The sequence below is a fragment of the Apis cerana genome, linkage group LG11, assembly GCF_029169275.1.
Source record: "Apis cerana isolate GH-2021 linkage group LG11, AcerK_1.0, whole genome shotgun sequence".
Taxonomy (NCBI): Eukaryota; Metazoa; Arthropoda; class Insecta; order Hymenoptera; family Apidae; genus Apis; species Apis cerana.
The window spans coordinates 2422955-2444946 of NC_083862.1; the positions used below are offsets into that span (position 1 = coordinate 2422955).

Sequence of the window (21992 nt, forward strand, 5' to 3'; positions counted from 1 at the left end):
TATAGAAACGTTTTGGTGTTTCTTGGAAGAAAAACCGTTGATCGGTTCTGTGCATACTCGTTATGTAAGGAACGAGAAAGAAAAAGTTGAATCATGTTTTTTCACTGCACGAGAAGAACTGTTCACTTCGTGGATCGTTCCTTGTACAGAAAGAGAGGGCGCAAGTGTTCGCGCCCTCTATCGAGGATTGCTTGGTCGCATTAATGACTGTACGTGTGTGCGTGATGCGTGTCTGCGCGAGTGTCTGTATTTTTTAATATACATATCCGCATATTTTTTCTAGATTGCCGGAATAAAAGATATTTATAAAAAATCTCTGCGATATTTGGTAAAGGAGGATGGAATAAAGAAGGGAAGAAGGAACAACGTCGATACCAGATAAATCAAGATTTCCTTTATTTTTCATTCATTGTACACTGTTGCAATTGTAGGTTACACAGAGTGTAATATAAAAGAGTGTAAGTAAGGAGAGGATCCTGAATAATTTACTCGCGTCCTCGCAAATTGTAAATCGAAATACCAGTAACAAAAACCTGAAATGGAAGAAATAATTAAAAGAATAATACGTGTTTATCCCCGAAAAACATACATACATATGTATATATATTTATGCATTTACACTCGCGTGTACACATTCACGCACACGCATATGAAACGTGGATACATTGAAACAATCCTGACAACCTTTCCGTGAATTCTGCTCTGATTCGTGTTTTTTCAAACTTATAATATATCAAATCTACATGAATATTCAAACTTTACACTGGAAACTTTTTGAACTGCAATAGTTTTGACGCACCTCGAGTATAATTTTTGTTATAATTCACGAACAATTGATTATTTGCAAAATAAGATAAATATTTTATAAGTGCAAAACTGATGGACGGATATTGTTGCAAAAGTTTCCGATACATCATCATGAAATCGTTGTATATCGGCCAATTTAATCCGAAAGTTTTTTTATTTTTGTTTTTTTCAAAAATTAATATCTTTTAAAATAAATCCAAATATTATGATAATGTATTTAATAAGATATAATAAATTTTTTATTTTTTTACATATTAAACGTAAAAAATAATCCAAAACTATATAATACTCTTATTTTAATCAGAAAAATCTTACGAATACACGATGATACAAATTGCTTTGAAAAATCAAAAATAAAAAAAATTTATTACTGCATTAACCTCGCCAATAAGATTTTTCGAGTTTTGACGTTCTTCCTCGTTCACTCACTTTCTTTCTCTATGCTCGGGAAAAAACGTAAACAAATTCCGATCAAATCATATCGGAAATAAGAATCGATACGTACGTTGAATATATATACAAATTTCCAATTCCTAATTTTTTGCAATCATAAAATATTTAATATATTTATTCATCTGAATTATTATTATCATCGAAGGAATAATGAAGCTATCGATGCCTTAATTTTTTCGATTAAATTCCATTTCCGATGAAAAAAAACATCAATTTCTCGTTATCGCGTCAAAACTATTCGATTTTAATGACACTCTTTTTATGTAAAGTATATCTACATGAATTCTCTATTAAGCTAATTTGAGAAACATTTCGGTGTTAAAACTGGTGAAAATTCGAGCGTTATGAGGAAAGAATGCAACGGATTCGAAATTCAAATGTAATGTTTTTGGTTTCATCGAGTATCAAAGTACGTATATTTTGTATCGAGAGAAATCGAGCGTTTGATCATACCAGATATACATAATGCTGGAGAAAAGGTGCTGAGCAATGAAGATTTAAAATTATTATTTTACTAAGTGAAGATGTACGTGTGTGTACGCGGGACAAAGTATACCTTCATGATACAAACACAAGAATAATTCGTATACACACGTATACGGTATGTCGTAAAAGTAAGATATCGTCGAAGTTTGTCCATTAAGTTTGCCTCAGTATAGGACGTTTTTTTAATATGTAAAAAGTACTACAACATTAAATTCAGAGCTTAACCGACGAACCACGCGTTGAAAATCATACTGAACGTAAAATTTATCTTCGTATTACGATAATAATTTACACTTAAAAAGGGAAATGTAATTTTAAAATCAATATTGTTTATCACATCGAAAATTTTATTTTCTTGACGATAAGTCATTTCAAAGATCTTGTCTTAATAAATGGCTCACATATATCATGGAATAGAAAGTCAAGTTAATAATTCGTATGTATTTCCACGGCAAATATGAAAATTTAATTTTTTTTCTCAGTATGAATTTTGAAAGTTTATTGAAATTTTCTTCGCTGTATATCGAGCTCTGGATCTATATCGATGATACTTTATAGATATTAAAAAAATAGCCTAAATCCAAATATGAATGTATATATCCTCTGAGGTGATTTTTTCGGCGAAATATTTTCAATCGATCGAAGATAAGTCGAAAGAGTCGAGCAAATCGTCGAATAGCGCGAGGAAACGTTACGAACGAATCGAATCCACCGAAAACTCTTTAACGTCTGTTCCCATGCAAAATGTTAATTTTGCTGAGCTTACAGGTATTGAGCGAATATTAAATGTCTTGTTAAGAAAAAAAAAAAAAACGAAAGAACAGAGTAGAAAAAAGTCTCAAGAAAAATCAAACCCACCACTTGTTTCCTTTCTACATTTTTTTTTTCAACTCGAAAGAACACAGATATGTGTTTACGTGAATATCTTCCTCTATATAGTTTGTTTATTTACATGTTTAGAAGCACGTACTAATCAATTTCAATTTAAATTAGTAAAAAATAAAATAAAACTCTAAAATCATCTTAAACTTTATAAAGATTTTATACGAATTAACAGTTGCTCGAAATTTAATCGTTGACCGCGCTGATAATTCCTTCGTTATATATATTTTTCGTTATTCAAATCGAATAGATAATCATCAGAAAAATTAATTATGTGAGATAGAATACGAGAGGATTATCGGAAAAGTGAAATGTAAACGAAAGATAAACCTGTCGCATCGTGGAAAGTCGATTTACGTACGATAAGTAGCAAATTACATGATAGTATGGGATGCGCACGAGTATTTTTAAATACAGAGTCCTTTCTCTCTCTCTTTCTCTCTCTCTAAATGGTAGACCCTTTTCTCTTTCTTTCTCTCTCTTTGTACCGAGATACCCGTTCGAATTATGAAATCATTACATCGTGTGAACGACTGATGCAGAAACGTGCAGCCATCGAACATCCTATCGGAACATTCTCAAAGGTACATTGGTTCAAACTCGAGAAAAACTTCAAATGCTTACTTTCAAACAGGGTAACCTGGCCATTCACCAACGATCAACTATGAAAGGACAACGACCCTTGCACATCTTTCGCTTTGTCGTTCATCCGAGTTCAAAGTTCGAAGAACGATCTAGATGGCGATTAAATCAGTTAAATCGATCAAGGGAGGCAAGATTCAGGTTCTCCGAATCCGGATTTATTCTGATCAAAGATCGAGATCGAGACCGATCGTGAAAAAAATCATTGGCCGAATCGTCACATCCAACTACCGGGCATACACGGAATGCGAATGGGTTTGGTGCGAAAGGACGGAATAAAAGGGTAAAATGTCAGCGCGACTATATATTACTACTACCTATGAAAGAGCAAACGTATCCTATTAGCGATTTAGAGATCGTATTGTTTGCTCGTGTGCCCTTAAAAGAACGAAATCTCATCCATCGTAACGACGTTGGCCTTTGAATCGCGTGCCAAACGGATGGCGATAAATCCAACCGGTCGAGAGAAAATAATCGCAAACGAATACGTGAGCGCACATGTCTCTCGAGAGTAATTCATCGGGAACGCTCCATGTATATCCTAAGAGACATGTACAATGTAGTATGTTCATTCTGCTTTAATGTGAGATTTTTTTATCCCATTTTAAAAAACGTTCTTTAATACATTACATGATATTCGAAGAGAACAATTTAAACTGTCAAACGCGATTCAATTAATTTTTCGAATACTCTTAAATTTTAACTCGGTTTTTCCTCGTCTTTTATTTTATTTGATTATCAATTTATTCGCAATTAAATAATTCTTATATATTTTATCGCTTATGAACTCTCTTTGTGATTTATCAAAAATTTACAAAATTTACGAAAATTTAAAAATATATTCTTTGTTTTTACATTTTAAAATAAGAAAATATTAGAAATTGGAAAATAAGATATTACATAAATTTTTATGATATACTTTACGACACAAAAGATAATGATATTATAAGAAAAAAAAGAAACGAGACCTAAACTCCAGATTATTCAAGGAATGAACACAAGATTTGTGATCTTCGCGACTTCTGTGACAATCGATGATCAGAGAGGGGGAAAAAAGCATCGTCCTTGCATACAGCTAGTATCGGGTATATAAAAGCTGGCAAAGTGAAGGAACGCAGATGTTAGTGGTTTCTAAAATCCACCGATATCGTCGCGAGTGCTACGAGGGATGCCATTTAAAGTGTTAGCGAGAGTGATTGATCTATGGTGATGATGACCACTTGGAAAATTGTGCCTCAGTCACTGGTATGTTTCCAATTCGATTCAAAATAATTTCATAATCTTTGAAATTTGAAATTGTATTACGACATATTCAAGCTTCCCTCCTATATAAATTTGTATATAATTATATATGCATGTATATAATTTATAATCAGGGTAACAAGTTTAAGACATTCGTTTACTTTTATATGAAGCGAAATAAATAAAATTCAATGAAAAAAGATCGTATCTTTAATCAAAAGATATTGTAATCATTGATTCGAATCAATCAAATGTAAATGAATTAAATATAAACCGTATACGATGAAGAGGATAATGAATTATAAGATCGAACCATTCTCATCGGTCATCGTTAATTGATTAATTACTTTCATTACTTTAGGCAATTAATTTCTTATTTTGTATAGAAGATAAACGATTAATTTTCATAAAGAGTATACATATGATCATCTGAAAAGAAATATCTATATTACTATGATTTGTGTAATATGCGCTCAATGTTTTCTGAAAACTGTTTTTGTTAATTATATTTTATCTCATTTCTTACTAATCACTTTGTAATTCTCCAGATTTTCTGGCTAATGATTCTTGGCACGTGGCATTGCACCGGTGAAAAATTATCTCCCGATCAAAAAGCACCTCTGTTTGCTCGAGGTTCTGGTGGACTGATCTTGAATACACCCTTCGAGGACAATAAAGCCAGGAATCGTCCGATTTCAAATGTAAATGCACCGGTGGACAACGTGCAAAAAGAGGAAACGGAAATGCTGAAATTAGTGGATGGTGAACTAGTGCGAACTGTAAAAGGAAGTCTCTCTTATAATAGCCCCGAAGGTCTTCCCATTTCTATTAAGTGAGCAGCAATTTTTTATCCTTATCGATTTATCTTTTTCAATAAAATTTTTTTCTTACTTTGTATATCTTTCAAGATACGAGGCTGATGAAAATGGAAATAGAGCCAGCTTTAAGTTTGGTACCGGCTCCGCAAATGGTAGTAATCGTTCCGTTAGTCCTAAATCAAAAAATGGACGTGGAGATAAAAATGTTGATAAAAGCTATTTACCACCACAATAGAATTACTATTAGCTTCTCCCGACTATACGTCTAATGAGCTTTCAATGCTTTAATATTTTGAATAAAAATTTTTTTTATTGATTTTATAAATCAAAAAGTAAATTTTGAATTATAAATTTTTTCTTACAATTCAACATCATGACCTCTTGAACAAAAATTTTATCGATATTTTATATTATCCTTCTTAATTACTTTATATAATTTATCGGTCAATGCAATAACCTAGATGCTTTTAAAGTAAGTCAATGATCCCATGATCATCTTAGAATCAATTAATTTTCAGGAAGATCATTGATCATTAATGCATTACTCGAATATTATCTTTCTGTCATAGAAAATATTTTCTATTCGAGTAATCGCAAAGTAGTTAGCAATTATTAATGCATTGTTGAACATATTAAATTTTTATAAACTAAGAAATAAAATATATTTTTTCACAGATTCTTGCATTACAATTTAATAATCCTATTAATGATTATTATTTACCCACCCATCTTTTTATAATAATCTTTCAATTTATATTAATACACACATATACACATATCCTAAAACCTATTTATATAAATTTTTGATTACATTTTTATTTATATATCTTTTTCTGTTTCTGTTAAATACGAACCTAAAAATAGTTTTTTTTTTTACTTAATCACATATTATTCGTGAAAACACGATTAATGTATTAGTTTTAATTTGTACTTTAAATCGTAAAAAATATTTATTTTTACGAAGTTTAATGTTTTTACAATGAAACAAAATATCTAATAGACATGATGATTTGATTAATATTCATCTTTCAGAACCACGATAAGTGGTATAACCAAATGGACTCAGAAGCACCGGTATATGATAATGTCCAGCAGGATTTTTTACGTCAAAAACAATTTCGATAAACGGATACATTGTTTCTATTCTTCTTAATGTAAAATATTTATCAACATCAAAATGAATTTTATAACGTCCAGCTGTGAAATTAACTTTCATATTATCCACCAAATCTACGCATCGACCATTTGGGCTTGTATTACTGAAATAAAAAGATATTCATTTTATATTGATGAATACATAGATATAGATATAAAAAATATTTGATTCATATGTTATACCTTTCATTTAAAAAAGTCCATCTTCCATCCATTAATTTATAAAGGCTAACCTGTAAACCTCCAATTGGTAAACCTTTACTTGTATCTACGACGTGAGTAGAAATACGAGGCTTTTTAACCGTAGGGGATTTAATAGTTTTTAAAAGCACATGCTAAAACAAATATAATATTTGTAAGAGATATAAAATTGATAAGAAAAAAAAGATGTTAATTTACAATTACAAAAACCGACATACTTTTTTCGGACTTTGATAACTAGTACTTGCTACAGCTAGTTGATCCTTGGTTATTTGAACGCCTTTTGTGGCGTCCTCTGCTTGATTAGCTGCAATTGCAGTTTTCTTATCAGCCATTACCAACGTAGGAAATTTACCCTTTAATTTACTCAGTACATACTGAGTACCAGGCTGAAATGTACCACCTGTTAAAGTTAAAGTTTTGCCACCCGATGTTAAAGTAATCGTTTTATTTTGTGCAGGTGCAATAGGAATTGTATTCACAGGTTGAAGTACACCAATTGTATTAGTAGTAGATGCAACCGAAGAATTAATTTGATAAGCTGTGCCTAAAATAGGCAATGGACATGCCATCATTATTCCCGAATCTCCTTGCTGTTTACATTCATCTTGCTAAAATATCAATATTTTTATTAAAATTTGTTATTCAACATTCACTTATAATATATTTTTTATGTTGTTATATACAATTGCTATATATAATATTTACCAATAATTTTGCAGATTTCCTGTCTGCGAATTTATTGTCATTTCGTCGAATTGTTCTTCCATTTTCGCGCGATTCCTTTGGTGATTCTTTATTAGAATCTTCTGTATCAGGAAGAATCGATACAACTTGCATTTCTGAATTACTTTGATCTTCTGATTCTACAACCATTTCCATTTGTACAGTTCCATGATTATCTGTTTCTTCTAGATATTCACTTTGCATATGATCCATAGCCTCAGTCAAAGAATCCTCACAATTTTCCTATCAATATAATTAATTATTAATATAATCAGTAATAAAATCAATATAATTAAATCATTAATATAATATATATTATTAAAATAAACTTTAAGAAAAAGTCAATTGTATAACTACTCACCACTCTTTCTATTTTAATTTTTTTTATAGAATGTTTAACATCTTCTTCATCAGAAGGCATTTGCAAATGTGATACATCTTCTTCTTCTTCCTCTTCTTCTTCATCTTCAACTTCACCTCCAACATCTTCACTTGGATCTTTTATTTGTGCCTCATCTAATTCATCATCTGTTTCTAATCTTTCAACAACATATTCCACTTCATCTTCGTTTTCTTCTATTTCAGTTTGAGTATGTTCTATAGCCTAATGTTTCAATTAATTTCTATTAAAATATTGCTTAATACAATATCTTCTTCTCTAAATATACAAATAAGTATGTACAATATTACAGTTATAATATATATTTTTCATATCTTATATGTATTTAATAAATAGAAAATTATTTACTTAATTATTTTAACTTATAATTAATTTATAATTAATAATTTAAAATATATTAATATAATTAAAAATATAAACCTCAATTTCTTCAACTTCTTCTACTTCAACCTCTTCTCCTATATTTGCCTTTCGGGCTGCAGCCTTCTTTTTTTCTTCCGCTTCGTGTAATAGAGCTGCACGTTGATGTTTCATCGTACATGTATGTTTTAACAAAGACAGTCGATGCGCATGAAGATTTTTCTTGCAATACATACAGTAGGCACGTGTTGGTTGAAATGGTACGGATGTCAACCATCCTACGGTAAAATATCATATCAAGTATTTTTTTCTTATTTCTTAAATATTATTTCTTCTTTTAAAGGATTGCGATACAATTTCCCTTGCAACGTGCAGTTTCACTAAACACACTTTAACCGTATGGTAACATCGATTTGAAGATTGACTTAACCAGTAGTATTTTTACTGGTAACTTATTAACGCTAGTGACATGATACATACACAACAGTATTCAGTAATCATGCTGTATACTGATGAATATAATCTACTAAATTTTCTTATCTTTATAAAAAGTTTCACATTCAAAATTATTTAAATGTAAATATTAAATCATAGATTTAAAATACAATTAAATACAATTAATTATTTCACAGTTATTTATTTTGTATAAAAATAGATATGTATTCGAAATAATAATGATAATCATGTGCAATTTTAAATTTTAATGAAGAAACAAAGTATCAGAATGTCATGTCTAAATGGAAATGCTAAAATTGAAAAATATATTCAGCAATTCTTGATATAATGAAGAAAAATCAAATATATGTGAGAATCGTTTACTCTCTAAAAATAATTTGTTAATCAAAGTTGATGCTGGTTAAAGCCGTGACGAAACGAAGTTGAAACGATTATTGTATGCATGTATCCAGCATGGCACATATACAGCGCATTATAGAAATGAGTATTTTTCTTATTCGATAGTGAGCTATTTTAAAACAAGCAATAAATAATAACAGGGAGTACCTTTAAAATCAGGCATTTGTTCCCATTCTTTACGATATCGTTGCGTATAGACACGCGTCTTGGCATGGCTGATTTTTCCTGTTGGAGTAAGACGCTGACCAGTCGTCGTTAGAAGATTGGTATGTAACACAGTCTCGCTGGTCGTAATCATTGTTGGTTGCCTCTTCTTCTCCATTCCTTTCGAATCAAGACCAATTCGAAATCGCCCGGATCTCAAAATACCCAAAATCGTAACACGAAATCACTAAATAGTTTTTTCCACGATGAAAGGGAGAGGGGGCACACGGTAAGCACCGAGATCCTCGCCTAGCCTAGTATCCAAGTTAACTCCCTAGCAATGGCGGACAGCTGCAACGCCACAACGATGCAAACTTCTAACCCCCTCTGCTCTTCATCGTTCTGCTGCCAACGACGCAACTTACACTGCCGTATAAAACGTTACTTGCACCCCATTCTATATTTTTTTTTCATTTATATAAAAATAGGATCTGATAACATTCATATATAATAATTTTTAATGATTGTTTGAAACAAGGATTCAAATTATGTTTTTTCTTATTAATATATTATATACATTTATAAAATTAAAATTATTTCTGAAAATATTTATTATTATAAAATTGGTATTTATATTAATTAAAATATTAATGTTCAATTAAATTAACTTTATTAACAACAAAAAATGAAATATTCAAATGTGTAATCATTTATTTCATTTATACAAAACAATAATTGTAATAATTATATATATGTGCCAATTATTATTATATATTTATTTTTTAATTAATTGTATACTAATTTTTTCAATATGTATTTTCATTAATTATGTTATTCAATATATATAATTCAATATTTATAATCACATTCAATTTTACATTTTTATGTAGCATGTTTTACTATTTACGATACTGTTTTCAGTAAGATTTACGAAACTATTGGTCAAATCGATATGCGTGCGCACATCAATGCATATTCCATATTAGGCGGGAAAGATATTAATTGATTATATGTTAAAAAAACATAAATTTTCATTTAAAAATTAACTATAAAATATTTTTCATACATTAATTATATAAATTATATATTCTAGGCTCAAATAATATAAGAATAAATAAGAAATAATTTTATATGAAGTTTACATTCTAAAGCGACATCTAGATGGCCCTGAATTAATGAATTAATATTAGCGCCTCCTATACAGTGAACCTATATTGAAAATATCTAAATTAAGGAAAACCTTTAATATAATATAAATTATGAAATTTTCAAAAATATACAAATATTTTTTTTAATTCGTCTCTATTTTATTTTAGTTTTTAATTTTTTTATTTAATATTATTATAAATAGATATTAATTTTCATTAAAAATAGTTATATGAAATATAACTGTAATATATTTTTAAAAATATTAAAAATTATAAAACTTTTTTAAATTTTTTATTAATTTTATTTCTATACGAGATATAATTAAAATAAATACATATTATATTAGTTAAAATTTAGTAAATTTCACATTAAAATTTTTTATGAATTTAAATTTAATGTGTATATAATGAAAACTAATTATTATTATAATTACTTATGTAATAAAATTTATTATATTTTGCGAAATATATATGTATTCATCTTTTTAATGTATCATTAAAGTACAAAATTTTCTTGTTGAAATAAAATATTATTTTTAAGTTTGTTAAGATAAAATAGAATATAAAAATTTTATTTAATTATATGAATATATAATGTATTTAATTAAAAATTTATTATGATATTTTTAATTATAATATAATAAATAAAATATAATAATAAATTAAAATAAAATAAAATAAAATATGCTAAAAAATATTATTGAATGAATATATAAAAATATAAATTATAAGTTTGAAATATCATCTAAAAATAAATAATCAAAATTTGTACATTTACATATAATAACAATGAAACATTTTAAAAATTATAAAATTATATATATCACATTATCTCTAATGTTGACAATATATATTTTATATAAATTTTATATAAATTTAATTTGTGATTATATAAAATATAAGAATTTAGAAAAATTTATTATTGAAGATTTAAAAATTAGATCAATTTCTCAGATCCATAGATTAAAAAATCCATAGATAGATATTCATGATAATTTAGAATATCAAAATATTAAAATTACAATAAAAATTAAGAAATAAGAAATAAGAAAAACATTTGCAATAGCATTTTGTTAATGCAATATTTCAATATGTTGTATATTAATTATTTTATAAAAATAGATTTATTTTATTTTATATATCATATATATTTTTTTAAATAACATTTTTATTATTTCATTATTTTAAAAGGAAATTAATGATTTATACAATTGATACATGTTACATTACTACTAGTTTATTACTCTTTTATAGTTATAATAAACTTTACATTTTTTAATATATAAATTTTTTTTTAAGGAATATAACTAATATATTACGGCCAAGACGGAGGCTCTCCAGGTTTTAATTCTCTTCCATATAAAGCTGATTTGTCACGATAAGTTGTCATTGTTAAATCAGAAGCATAATTATATAAATAGCGTGTCAAAAAATATGCACCAATAAGTCCAGCAACAGATAAACTATATTGTGTCACAAGTGAATTTTTTAGGAATGCCATTTCAATTTTTTGATTTTAATTTTTCCTGTTCATTTAAAAATTTTTTCCAATTTCGAGTACGATTTAAATCTAAGATAATAAAAGTAGCAGTCAAAAGAGGCATACAAGTTACAATCCAATAACGTCTAATAATACGAAAAATCCCCATCAAACTAAAAAACAAACATTAAAAAAATATTTTAACATTATCTTAACATTTAGATGAATGATATAATCATATCAATTTATAATTTAATTTATAATTTATTATTAAAATATATTTAAATATAAAATATAAATATTATTCTATTTAATTCTATTTAAATACACACTATTCAAGAAAAATGATTATTGAGAATTATAACATATCGAATATTATTTCCTATGTATTAAATATGACATAATCATATACAACATGGCTTACTTGCGTTTAAGAGATCACAATAATAAGTAACAAAATTGATATATTATTTTTCAGATTAATTTACAATCGCAGTAATATAACAATGCAGTGAACAAAGTTTTTAGATAGGTATTTATATTTGATTAATATATCAAAGTTAAAATTTTGAGATTTTAACTAGACATTCGCCTTCATTGTGATATAAACATAGAATAATTGAAATATAGAAGAGAAACTTCATGTTATTTCACATTATATAATTGACATAGCTTGTATAAAAAATTTAAAATTTTATTATAACTATTATAGAATTTGAAAGAGTGAAAATAAATTTTGGAATTATATGAATTTAATTACAATTTATTAAAATCAATAATATTAGTAAATTATTAAGTAAAAAATTATTTTTATTAGATATATTTTTATGAATCTGAAAAAATCTGCACAACTATCTATCTTAGAAGAAATAATAAATTTATGAAAAAATCTGTAAATTTGAGAATATTGTCAATACTAAATATCTATTAAAGGATAAAAATCTTTCAATAAAATAATGTTTAAATTCGATTAATTTTTAAACAAAATCCAATACCGTAAAATAAGACAGAATATTTAGTGTCAATTCCTTACATTTAAAATAGTTCATAATTCTTTTTCAATTTCTTTATTATCGGATTAGATTTTCATTTATTTAAATTTCATTCTTACAATAGTGCTTTATGTCAAACACTCGCATCATGTATCATTTTATCGACAAAGTTTACATATATTGTATTATATATTGTAAAGCCAAAAATATAATATTTATATTTTTTATATAAAAGAAATAGTTTTAAAAAAGAAAGAATGAAAATATTCAATTAATTTATTATTTTGTTGTGATCAGTAGCTAATAGCATGTAAAAACAAAAAGAGAAAATAATAAAGAATAGAAAAAATAGAAAAAAAATAGAAAAAATAGAAAAAGAATAGAAATAAGATAAGAATTAATAATTAATAAATGAAATTATATTTTCTCATGTCAAAAACAATTTTTTAATAATGCTCATGAAATGTAACTAATCATTAATTTTTATTTTATTTATTCTAACTTTAAAAATATAAATTCTTCAATGTGAAAATATTAAATCATTTGAATGAACTTTAAGCTTAGTTGAACTATCAAAGCTCAACTATCAAAGATCATTATTATTATATATACATATGTTGCAATGTTGTTATGATCTGCAAAAACTCGTTTATCATATAAAATTCATTTGATTTAATGCACTTCATTCATTTTCGCGATTAGTGAATTATTATACATCGTTCATATTTTCATGATTTCACAATCAAGTGCACATGATCTTGTACATACCAATAAATTTAATAATAGACAACGACTTGATAAGTAAATATTTACATAAAATACATTGACTTTGATTTTCACATTGCTCATTATAGAAGAATTAAAAAAATTATTAAAAAATATATCGCAAAATGATTTTGATTCTATAAAAGATAAATATATTTATATTCTATTATATATACATATATAAAATGATTAAAAAAATAGCATCTGTAATAGGTAAATATGCAAATAATAAATATTTTATAAATAAAAATAAGTATAATATTTTATAAGTAAAAATAAATATATAAAATTTCATAAAAACTCTTGTTTTCAAAATTTTTAAAAAAATTTCATATACTATTTCCTATTGAATTACATTTTTCTGATAAAATAGAGAAATTAAATAAAAACTTTTGTCTGAAATTGCTATAAAAATTTTATATGCAATATGGAAACTATATTCTTTCATTACAAAATTAAAAATTTAAATAAAAATTTAAAAAATCTAAGAATTTTTGCAAAAATTTTGCATGTCATTTTTTGTCATTATATTCTCCTAATACAAAATTAAAAATTTTGACATAGAAAAATATAATTCGACATTAGAAATAATAATATTAAATTTTTTCAGGAATTTAGAAGTAGAAGTTTTTATTTAAATTTTTAATTTTATATTAAGAGAATATAATTTTGGAAATGATAGAACAAAAAATTCTTTTGGAGTATTTACTTAATTTATACTTATTTTTCACATATTTATTTATACTAAATCGTATTTTTAGGAAGGAAAATTTTTTTGATCATTTTATTTAATTCTAAATAGAATTCGATATATTTTATTTTAATATACTTAACACATTTAAGTTATTTAATAGATAATAAATAAATTAATAGTATATCAGATCATCCGATAGATGGCACCCTCAAATCGTTAGTTCTCTCTCTACTATTTCCTACTCAAATCTATAAAATAACTGATATAGTGTCGATACATTAATAGAAAATGTAATTATTAAATTAAGAATTCAATTATTATTTGTATTTTATTTAATCTTAGTATATAGTTTTTATAAATGCTACATTTTAAATATTAAATAAAGAAAACTAATAAAAATAAGATTATAGTTATTTCAAATTTCTTTTATTAACATGACCAATATTATATTCCCTTAGTTAGAAATTGTAGCAATTTTTTATTGCTTTGAAATATTTAAATGTGAATATTTATTATTATTATTGAATTGCAATTTATATGAATAATTTTTAATTCATTTAAAAAAAATAATTATTTATTTAATTAAATTAAATTTTTAATATAAAATATAATGAAATTTACCGTTTTATTTTATTATTTAAAAATATTTCGATCATGTTTACAATACATTTTAATTGTACCCTTCCATTTTTATTTTTTTATAATTTATAAATCAATGAATTGGGATTTCTTATTATTTTATATATATATATATATATATATATATATATATATATATATATAACGCGCAATTTTTTTGTAATGCTAACAATATTACATAATATTAAATAAAAATAACATTTGAAGTAATAATAATATCTTGTTTTAATTCTGAACACGCTTATATTTATTACTTATGTACAATATTTCATGTACGTTACTATAAACACATTATACCAAAAATTTTTAATGAAAAAAATTTTTCAAATAACCAGAATCTTCAATCAAATCACAAAACTTAAATCGCAAAATTTTGTTTTAAAAAATTATACACATTAATGAAAGAGAAAGAGAGAGCAGAGATCCCTTTAATTTTCGAACATTATAATTTAATACTATACTTTTGGAAGATCATTTTGAAAAACCATTATAGTTAAGAAGTTTTACTAAAAATTAAATTCTTATTGGAATGCAAATGAAAGTAAATTCATTATTGAAACATTTCACTACATTATATGTGTATACACTGGATGAATACTACCATCAACGTAATAAAAATACATAATTTTCTTTTTTGTTTATATCGCATCGTTGCACGAGCAAACGTTTAATTAAACAATAGGCACTGCACATAAGTACCTTTGCCTTATCGAACGAAGAAGCAAAAGCACCAGTTTTTTTTATTAAATATTATTTAGGATGATTTTTTAAAGGAGCCTCGTATCAGTATCACTTAAAACATTACAATATATGTATGCATGTGTATATATATGTATGTACATTTACATATATACACACTCATTAGTATGTAATACTTCTGTGTGAACAGGTATTGAGCGACCAAGTTCGTTTTATCTTGGCGTTCATTGATTTTGTACAAATCGTACTTTTTCTACTTCGTTAAACTAATGTAATAACATAAATCCGCAATACAAAGAATATGACTATTCAATTTATGATTCCAATTAGATTTTTATATTAATTACATACAAATATAAATCGAAAGAAATTTTTAATAACAATGTCCATTAATAAAAACTGGAAAATTCTATTTTACGAAGTTGTATTTGTAATTGAAACTTTGGCGATCCGAGAACATGTACATATACATCAAGTAATATTCTATTTATAGTTGAGCGTCGGTTAGTCTTTTACTTTTCAATCCATATTTATACCCTGCTGTGAGTTATTACCCAGGCGCCAACGCAATGAAGCACAATTAATATGATCTAATGAAAATATAGGGACGTAAAACATATATTCTGATCGTTCGTACAAATTTATACTTGATATGACTTTTTTTTGTTCTATTGCAATATCATACTCAACAAATAATTTTTCATTTGGTATCTGTTGACGATAATATGGCTTCCGATGTATTTTTTAAACTACTTGACATTTTATAATCATTCGAAGACTTTTCATTTTGTACCGTAGTAGTTGCTAATTCCGTATTTTTTACGTTTCCTTCGCATTTGATTTCTCTAAAGTTTATAAAAAAATATATTTATGAATATATATTATATATTTTATATCATATTTTTAAATATTATGATGTCAACATGTTTTTTACATACCTGCTATCTACAATTTCACTTGGATTTGCATTTTTATCGGCAGTACATTCCGAATACAAATTACTTTCAGTACTTTGGTGATTTATATTTGTTCCTATATATGAAGCAATACTATCAACTGTATCTTCAATTTTCATATCACCTGCTCCAATAGTTTCTACAGTTATTTTGCTTCCCAATTGAGTTTCCATTTTATTCTCAAATGTTGTACTTAATGTTTCTTTTTTAGGTTCATCACACAATTTATTATCTATTATCACAGTATTTTCTATGTTAAGAGTGTTTTCAAAATTATCAAAATTTGCCCAGCCAGTAGATTCAACTGGTTCTGATGATACAACATCCCATGGATTCACCTCAGGAAGTGTGGTATTGGTAGATAATTGTTCTGTTGATTCCCAAGCTAAAATAAGAAATATTTATATAATATTATAGTAAAGTGTAAAATTTTTAAATATTTCAATTAATATTAAATATTAAATATTCTTATATTCATCAAACTTCTCTCACGCTTGCTCGCTCATTCACTCATACATTTATATATTCGTTTAATCACTCATTCTTTAATAGTGAAAAAGAGTAAATCAAAAACATATTCTCTATAAAAGATATAAAATAATAATTATAAAAATTAAACCATACGTTCTGTAGAATCAATTTCCATGTGCATGTCTCGTTGATCCTCATCATCTTCATCAGATGAATTAGAATCATTATGTTGCTGCTTTGTTGGCCAATCACGTTTATCGACTACCGTCTGAAAAGTAAGTTCACCTTCATCACCCCATTCTACACCTGTATTACAGTCTTCCAGGTCAGCTTTTTGTTTTTGTTGACATATCTATATAAAATCATTAAAAATTTAAAAATTTGAATCAATTTAAATTAATAATTCATTAATAGTTCATTAATATCACTCTGTACCTTATTAAACATATCTTCTCTTTTATCAAGATCTTCTTCACTGAGAGTAAACGCCAACGTCGATAATTGGTCAACTGAGTTACTATAATAGCATTTACAAAAAAGAAGAGATGTTGCGAAGATATTATTTTATATCAAATTCTTCTTCTATAGTATTACTTTCCTAATTTTTATTCAATTGTTTTGCGATATGGCACTTTATAATCACAGATATATATAAATTTGAATGTACATAAGTTGTATAATTAATAATAATAAAATGTGAATAATAAAATGTACTAAATTACTTACTGAAGAGCATCGTCGCCATCATTAAATTGATCATCATGAAATCCAAAATTTTCAGTAAATTGTGGTGTCATATGTTGTCCCAAATAATTAGTGTAAAACTATCCACGTTGTACAATGAAAAATAATAACATATTATAATTTAAAAACAAACTTTCTTAATTTATAATAATCTATTTTTTTATATAAAATTTTATCTATTGCAATTTTTTTAGGATATTTATAATATTTATATTATATATAAATTACTAACTTGTTCTACTCGCTGAACCTGAAGAAATTCTTCTTGAGGATAAGAACTATATTCATCGGGATTTTCACTGGAACTTGTCATAGATGCCTGAGGCTTTCCACCCTACAAATTATAATTTAAATAATAGAACTTATCATAATATAAATTAATATAATAATACAAAAATAAATAGAATTAATCTAATGATATACCAAAAGAATTTGATGAGTCTTATTAATTTTTGTTAATTCCACATTTACAAAATTTTCCCATTTATTAAGACATTCAAGTAATAAATTATTTTTCAAAAATTTATCTAAATTTTCACTTCTTTCACGCTGATTAACAATGTTATTTGCAATATTTATTAAATGACCCATGTATCCCTGTTTATTTCCAATTTCTTTATTTCTAAAATATAAAAAAAATAATTTTTTTAATAAATCTTTGCATTATTATAAAATATAAATCTATTTAACATTTTTTTACAATTACTATTTAACATACTGTTTACTATCATTTTTATCCCATGCATCCAAAATTCGATCTATTAATCTGCATTTGTTAAATATCTGAAAATTGTTTATTTATTAATCAAAAATATTTTTTTTTATTTTTTAATTTTATTTATTTTATTAATTATTATACTTACATTAACATAAATAATATTATTTGTATCCTTAAAATCACAATTAATAGCTAATGCCAGGCAAGATTGTACTTGAGTATGTAGAAAATTGTTCCACGTATATTTAAAAAATAAATCCTTGAAAGAAATAAATCATTATTTTTTAATATTAATATAAATTTTTAATAATAATAATAAAAATCACTTACGAGTAACGTTTGGAATGTTCCTAATTCTACTAAGGCTTCATAAATCTTCACATTTTCAGTTGCCATTAGCGTTGCGAACAACTTTGTAACAAGTAAACGTGTAAAACCAAATGGACATTCTAATACACCAGTAGTTGTTTTAACAGGGGGTTTCTATGTAATATAAAGATGTATTCTTAAATAATTATATTAAATATTAATAATATATTATATATAATAAATATTTATATAAAATAAAATTAAAATATATTTGTTTAAAAAATATAATATAATATAATATAATATTTACATAAGGTGGATCTAATAAAAGTTTGTGAAGCTGTTCTAAATAAGGCAAAGTTGCAGTTGATATTTTCATCATTAGTTGTTTACTATCTGTAATTTCATCTTCAATACCATTTCCATGAACACTATCTTCATTTCTTCCACTGAAAATTCAAATATTACTATTAATAAAATATGTATATTTTCTTGTAAAAAATTAAAAATTTTGTAAAAATAATTTATATACTTACTTGTTAGTTTTTACTAGAAGTCTAAGAAGTACCCGAATTCCACCAAGAATACTACTTTCTAGTTTTTCTCCAGTTAAAATAGTTTCTAATAACAAGCTTACTGTATCTGCTCTATAATTAAAAATATAATTTAAATATCTTACATATATTACTATGTATTCTAATTATTTATACTCACGATTCAAGAGTATTTAAAATAGGATCTGGATCAGTGCGTGCTGTTGTAGTGCGTTGATATTCTCTTCCAGCAGTTATCATATCACAAAGTAATTGTGAAGCATTTGCATGTTTACTTGATTCAGAGTTTGGAGATAATAATTTTACCACTCTTTGCACTAATTGTTGACTATCTAGCCACTATTAAAATAAATATATATATAGTAGTATAACATAAATATAAATATATTAAATAAGATATTTGTATTGTAATACAATGTAAATATATTAAACAAAAGATTTAGTGCAAAAAAAATTAACTACAGTAAAGATAAGAATTTTATAACTTCTTACATTTAGAATATTTTGTCGCATATTTCCTTCAACCTGACTAACAAGTTTCAGTACTAAGTCCATAATTGCAGATGTCTCTAAATGTTGTAAAAGAAGATCGACGCATGTTTGGCGACTTTTCAAAAATTCTAAAAGCTGTAAACAAGTGAACTGATACGAATACCAGTTCTGATAGAAAAATGGAAATATGGGATTTGAATTTATTCAGCTTATTATTATAATCAAAAAATAAAAGAAAATATAATATAAAAATAAAAGAAAAGATAACTTTAATAATTATAATATAACTATAGTTGTAAAAAATTATTATTATATTAAATTATTTTATATTATTTCTTATATTTAATTTTAAATAAATTATTATATTAATTTATAATCACCTGAACAGCTTTCCGACCAATAAGTACTCCAATAGTTTTGCTAAAAAATGATGCTAAAAGAGGATTTAATGGTTGGTCCGTATCAATAAAAGAATAAAGTTTTGCCAATAATGTTTCATTGCCTAAAAGAACAATTTTATTAAAATTTTCTTTAAAATTTGAAATAATTAAATAAATTACATTATTTAAATTATAAATTTCATAAACATTACATTTTATATAAATCTTTATAAAATAAATTATATAATATATTTTTATAAAAATTTTATTTAAATAGATTTATTCAAACCTGCTAATTTTTCATTTAAAACTGGTACATCACAGGTCAATAACTCGCAAGCTACATTTGGATATTTGTAGCGCCAACGTTCTTCTATATCTGTTGATGGTTCTTTAGTTGTAAGTGTTATTAATTCCTCCATTACATCAGATCTTGTAAGACTATAATCAATATTGTATTAAAATATTTATATTTAACGTAAATATTAATATTTTAACAATGTATTTTAATTTTACTCACTATTCAATAAGTTTTTTATTTTGGCTTTTACATTCTTGTAATATATCCTCTTCATCCATTAATTCATGCAATGTAACATCCTAAAATTATTTATAGAATTAAATTTATTTAATATTAATATCATTAATTACTTATATTATTATTATTAATATTATTAATTATATTTAATAAAATTATTTAGAATGTAGGATATTAAAATAATTCTTATATTATAATATATAGATCTTTTTATAGGCTATAAAAATATCAAAATTACAACTTAGAATAGATAAAATATTATGAAAATATTATATTATAAAATAAATATATAAATTATTGTATATATGTAAATTATTAATGAATAAGAATAAAAGAAATATTTAAATATATAACAAAAAATATTTAAATCTTATAACAATATAATATGGTTTTTTAAAGAAATATTTATTTTTCATTTTTGTATCAATGAGAATAAATTTTGTCGCAAATTATTATTTTAAAACATTTTTAAAAAATTACTAATATATTTTGCGAATTTTTATTAATAAAAGATATTAAAACTATAAAAGAAAACAATATTATATAAAAAATACAAATAATTTTGAATTCAGGAAAATAATAAACTAAATTAAAATAGTAACCTAAAATCAAAATAATATAAAATAATGTATATAGTATTATTAGTTTGAATTCTTAATAAATTTTTCTGATGTATAAAATTTAAATCATTGAATAAAAATTTCATTTAAAAAAAGAACTTTCTTACCTCTTTGTTAAGAAGAGCTTCAATATTAGGAGATGACACGTAATTATTTGTCCAAAACATGATGCGATCGCGTGCCTCGTCTTACTCGACCACGATACGATTAATCAGATGTGAAAATAATCACAACATTGAAGTGGCCACTAAAAAAATAATGTAATACTTCGCGGGACAGGGAGCCAACTAACATTGCATGAACGTATTAGAACGGTAACAATGCAGTGAATAATAGCAATAACAATCTCACAGCATTACTGTGAGGAATAAAATAATAAAATTTTTATATTTTTCCTTTTTTTTTTTTTAAATAAATCAGACTTCAAAATGTCACTTTTTCATCAAAAAGCAGAAACTCTTATTAAGGAATGTTTCAACTTTGACGTTTGCCGCAGAAGAATATTTTATGATCGACTTTCAATGAAAAGAAATGCACCTCATTTCAGAACATTTGATCTTACGATTAGAATTTAAGCACAGTTTTCAAAATAATAAATCTAAAATTAAAAAAATTATATTAA

The 21992-nt window shown here is 25.0% G+C and overlaps 3 protein-coding genes and 1 long non-coding RNA gene across 7 annotated transcripts; 1 reads left to right on the top strand and 3 right to left on the bottom strand.

Annotated features, from left to right (window-relative positions):
* The first annotated feature begins 3061 nt into the window (after positions 1–3061).
* Positions 3062–6006, top strand: LOC107997213 (uncharacterized). The gene is made up of 4 exons (XM_017055646.3): positions 3062–3553; positions 4260–4515; positions 5061–5344; positions 5421–6006. Exons 2-4 carry the CDS (start codon positions 4474–4476, stop codon positions 5563–5565), a joined length of 471 nt encoding a protein of 156 aa, XP_016911135.1. The 5' UTR covers positions 3062–3553; positions 4260–4473; the 3' UTR covers positions 5566–6006.
* Positions 5621–10084, bottom strand: LOC107997211 (nucleolin). Of its 2 annotated transcripts, XM_017055644.3 has the most exons (8): positions 9175–10032; positions 8233–8450; positions 7774–8016; positions 7395–7655; positions 7090–7297; positions 6905–6993; positions 6669–6820; positions 5621–6589 (listed from the first exon to the last, which is right to left on the bottom strand). In XM_017055644.3, the coding sequence occupies exons 1-8, from the start codon at positions 9347–9349 to the stop codon at positions 6352–6354; spliced, it is 1584 nt and encodes a 527-aa protein (XP_016911133.1). In that variant the 5' UTR covers positions 9350–10032; the 3' UTR covers positions 5621–6351. The 2 variants fall into 2 exon arrangements, with proteins under 2 accessions (XP_016911133.1, XP_016911132.1); XM_017055643.2 differs by having other exon boundaries at positions 6905–7297; positions 9175–10084.
* Positions 10085–11534: 1450 nt separating this feature from the next.
* On the bottom strand, positions 11535–12555 carry LOC107997217 (uncharacterized). The gene is made up of 2 exons (XR_009831812.1): positions 12224–12555; positions 11535–11972 (listed from the first exon to the last, which is right to left on the bottom strand). It is a non-coding gene; the product is annotated as an uncharacterized LOC107997217 (long non-coding RNA).
* Positions 12556–15095: 2540 nt separating this feature from the next.
* Positions 15096–21882, bottom strand: LOC107997195 (serine/threonine-protein phosphatase 6 regulatory subunit 3). Of its 3 annotated transcripts, XM_062081378.1 has the most exons (19): positions 21478–21881; positions 20733–20812; positions 20502–20653; positions 20213–20334; positions 19833–20000; positions 19501–19679; positions 19323–19433; positions 19097–19235; positions 18808–18960; positions 18623–18736; positions 18478–18542; positions 18183–18381; positions 17992–18093; positions 17742–17839; positions 17451–17532; positions 17169–17367; positions 16527–16929; positions 16279–16433; positions 15096–16178 (listed from the first exon to the last, which is right to left on the bottom strand). In XM_062081378.1, the coding sequence occupies exons 1-18, from the start codon at positions 21535–21537 to the stop codon at positions 16289–16291; spliced, it is 2571 nt and encodes an 856-aa protein (XP_061937362.1). In that variant the 5' UTR covers positions 21538–21881; the 3' UTR covers positions 15096–16178; positions 16279–16288. The 3 variants fall into 3 exon arrangements, with proteins under 3 accessions (XP_061937362.1, XP_061937361.1, XP_061937363.1); XM_062081377.1 differs by having other exon boundaries at positions 15096–16433; positions 21478–21882; XM_062081379.1 differs by having other exon boundaries at positions 15096–16433; positions 19833–19982; positions 21478–21878.
* Positions 21883–21992: the final 110 nt, after the last annotated feature.

Excerpts from the sequence above, each read along its gene's own strand:
- LOC107997195 (XM_062081377.1), bottom strand. The coding sequence starts at position 21,537 with ATGTTTTGGACAAATAATTACGTGTCATCTCCTAATATTGAAGCTCTT. Across the intron at positions 18,737-18,807 it reads GAACATTCCAAACGTTACTC|GATTTATTTTTTAAATATAC; the intron begins GTAAGTGATTTT and ends ATTTCTTTCAAG. Across the intron at positions 16,930-17,168 it reads GGAAATTGATTCTACAGAAC|CTTGGGAATCAACAGAACAA; the intron begins GTATGGTTTAAT and ends TTCTTATTTTAG.
- LOC107997213 (XM_017055646.3), top strand. The coding sequence starts at position 4,474 with ATGGTGATGATGACCACTTGGAAAATTGTGCCTCAGTCACTG. Across the intron at positions 4,516-5,060 it reads AAATTGTGCCTCAGTCACTG|ATTTTCTGGCTAATGATTCT; the intron begins GTATGTTTCCAA and ends GTAATTCTCCAG. Across the intron at positions 5,345-5,420 it reads GGTCTTCCCATTTCTATTAA|ATACGAGGCTGATGAAAATG; the intron begins GTGAGCAGCAAT and ends ATATCTTTCAAG.
- LOC107997211 (XM_017055643.2), bottom strand. The coding sequence starts at position 9,349 with ATGGAGAAGAAGAGGCAACCAACAATGATTACGACCAGCGAGACTGTG. Across the intron at positions 7,298-7,394 it reads GGAAATCTGCAAAATTATTG|CAAGATGAATGTAAACAGCA; the intron begins GTAAATATTATA and ends TTGATATTTTAG. Across the intron at positions 6,821-6,904 it reads GTTATCAAAGTCCGAAAAAA|CATGTGCTTTTAAAAACTAT; the intron begins GTATGTCGGTTT and ends TATTTGTTTTAG.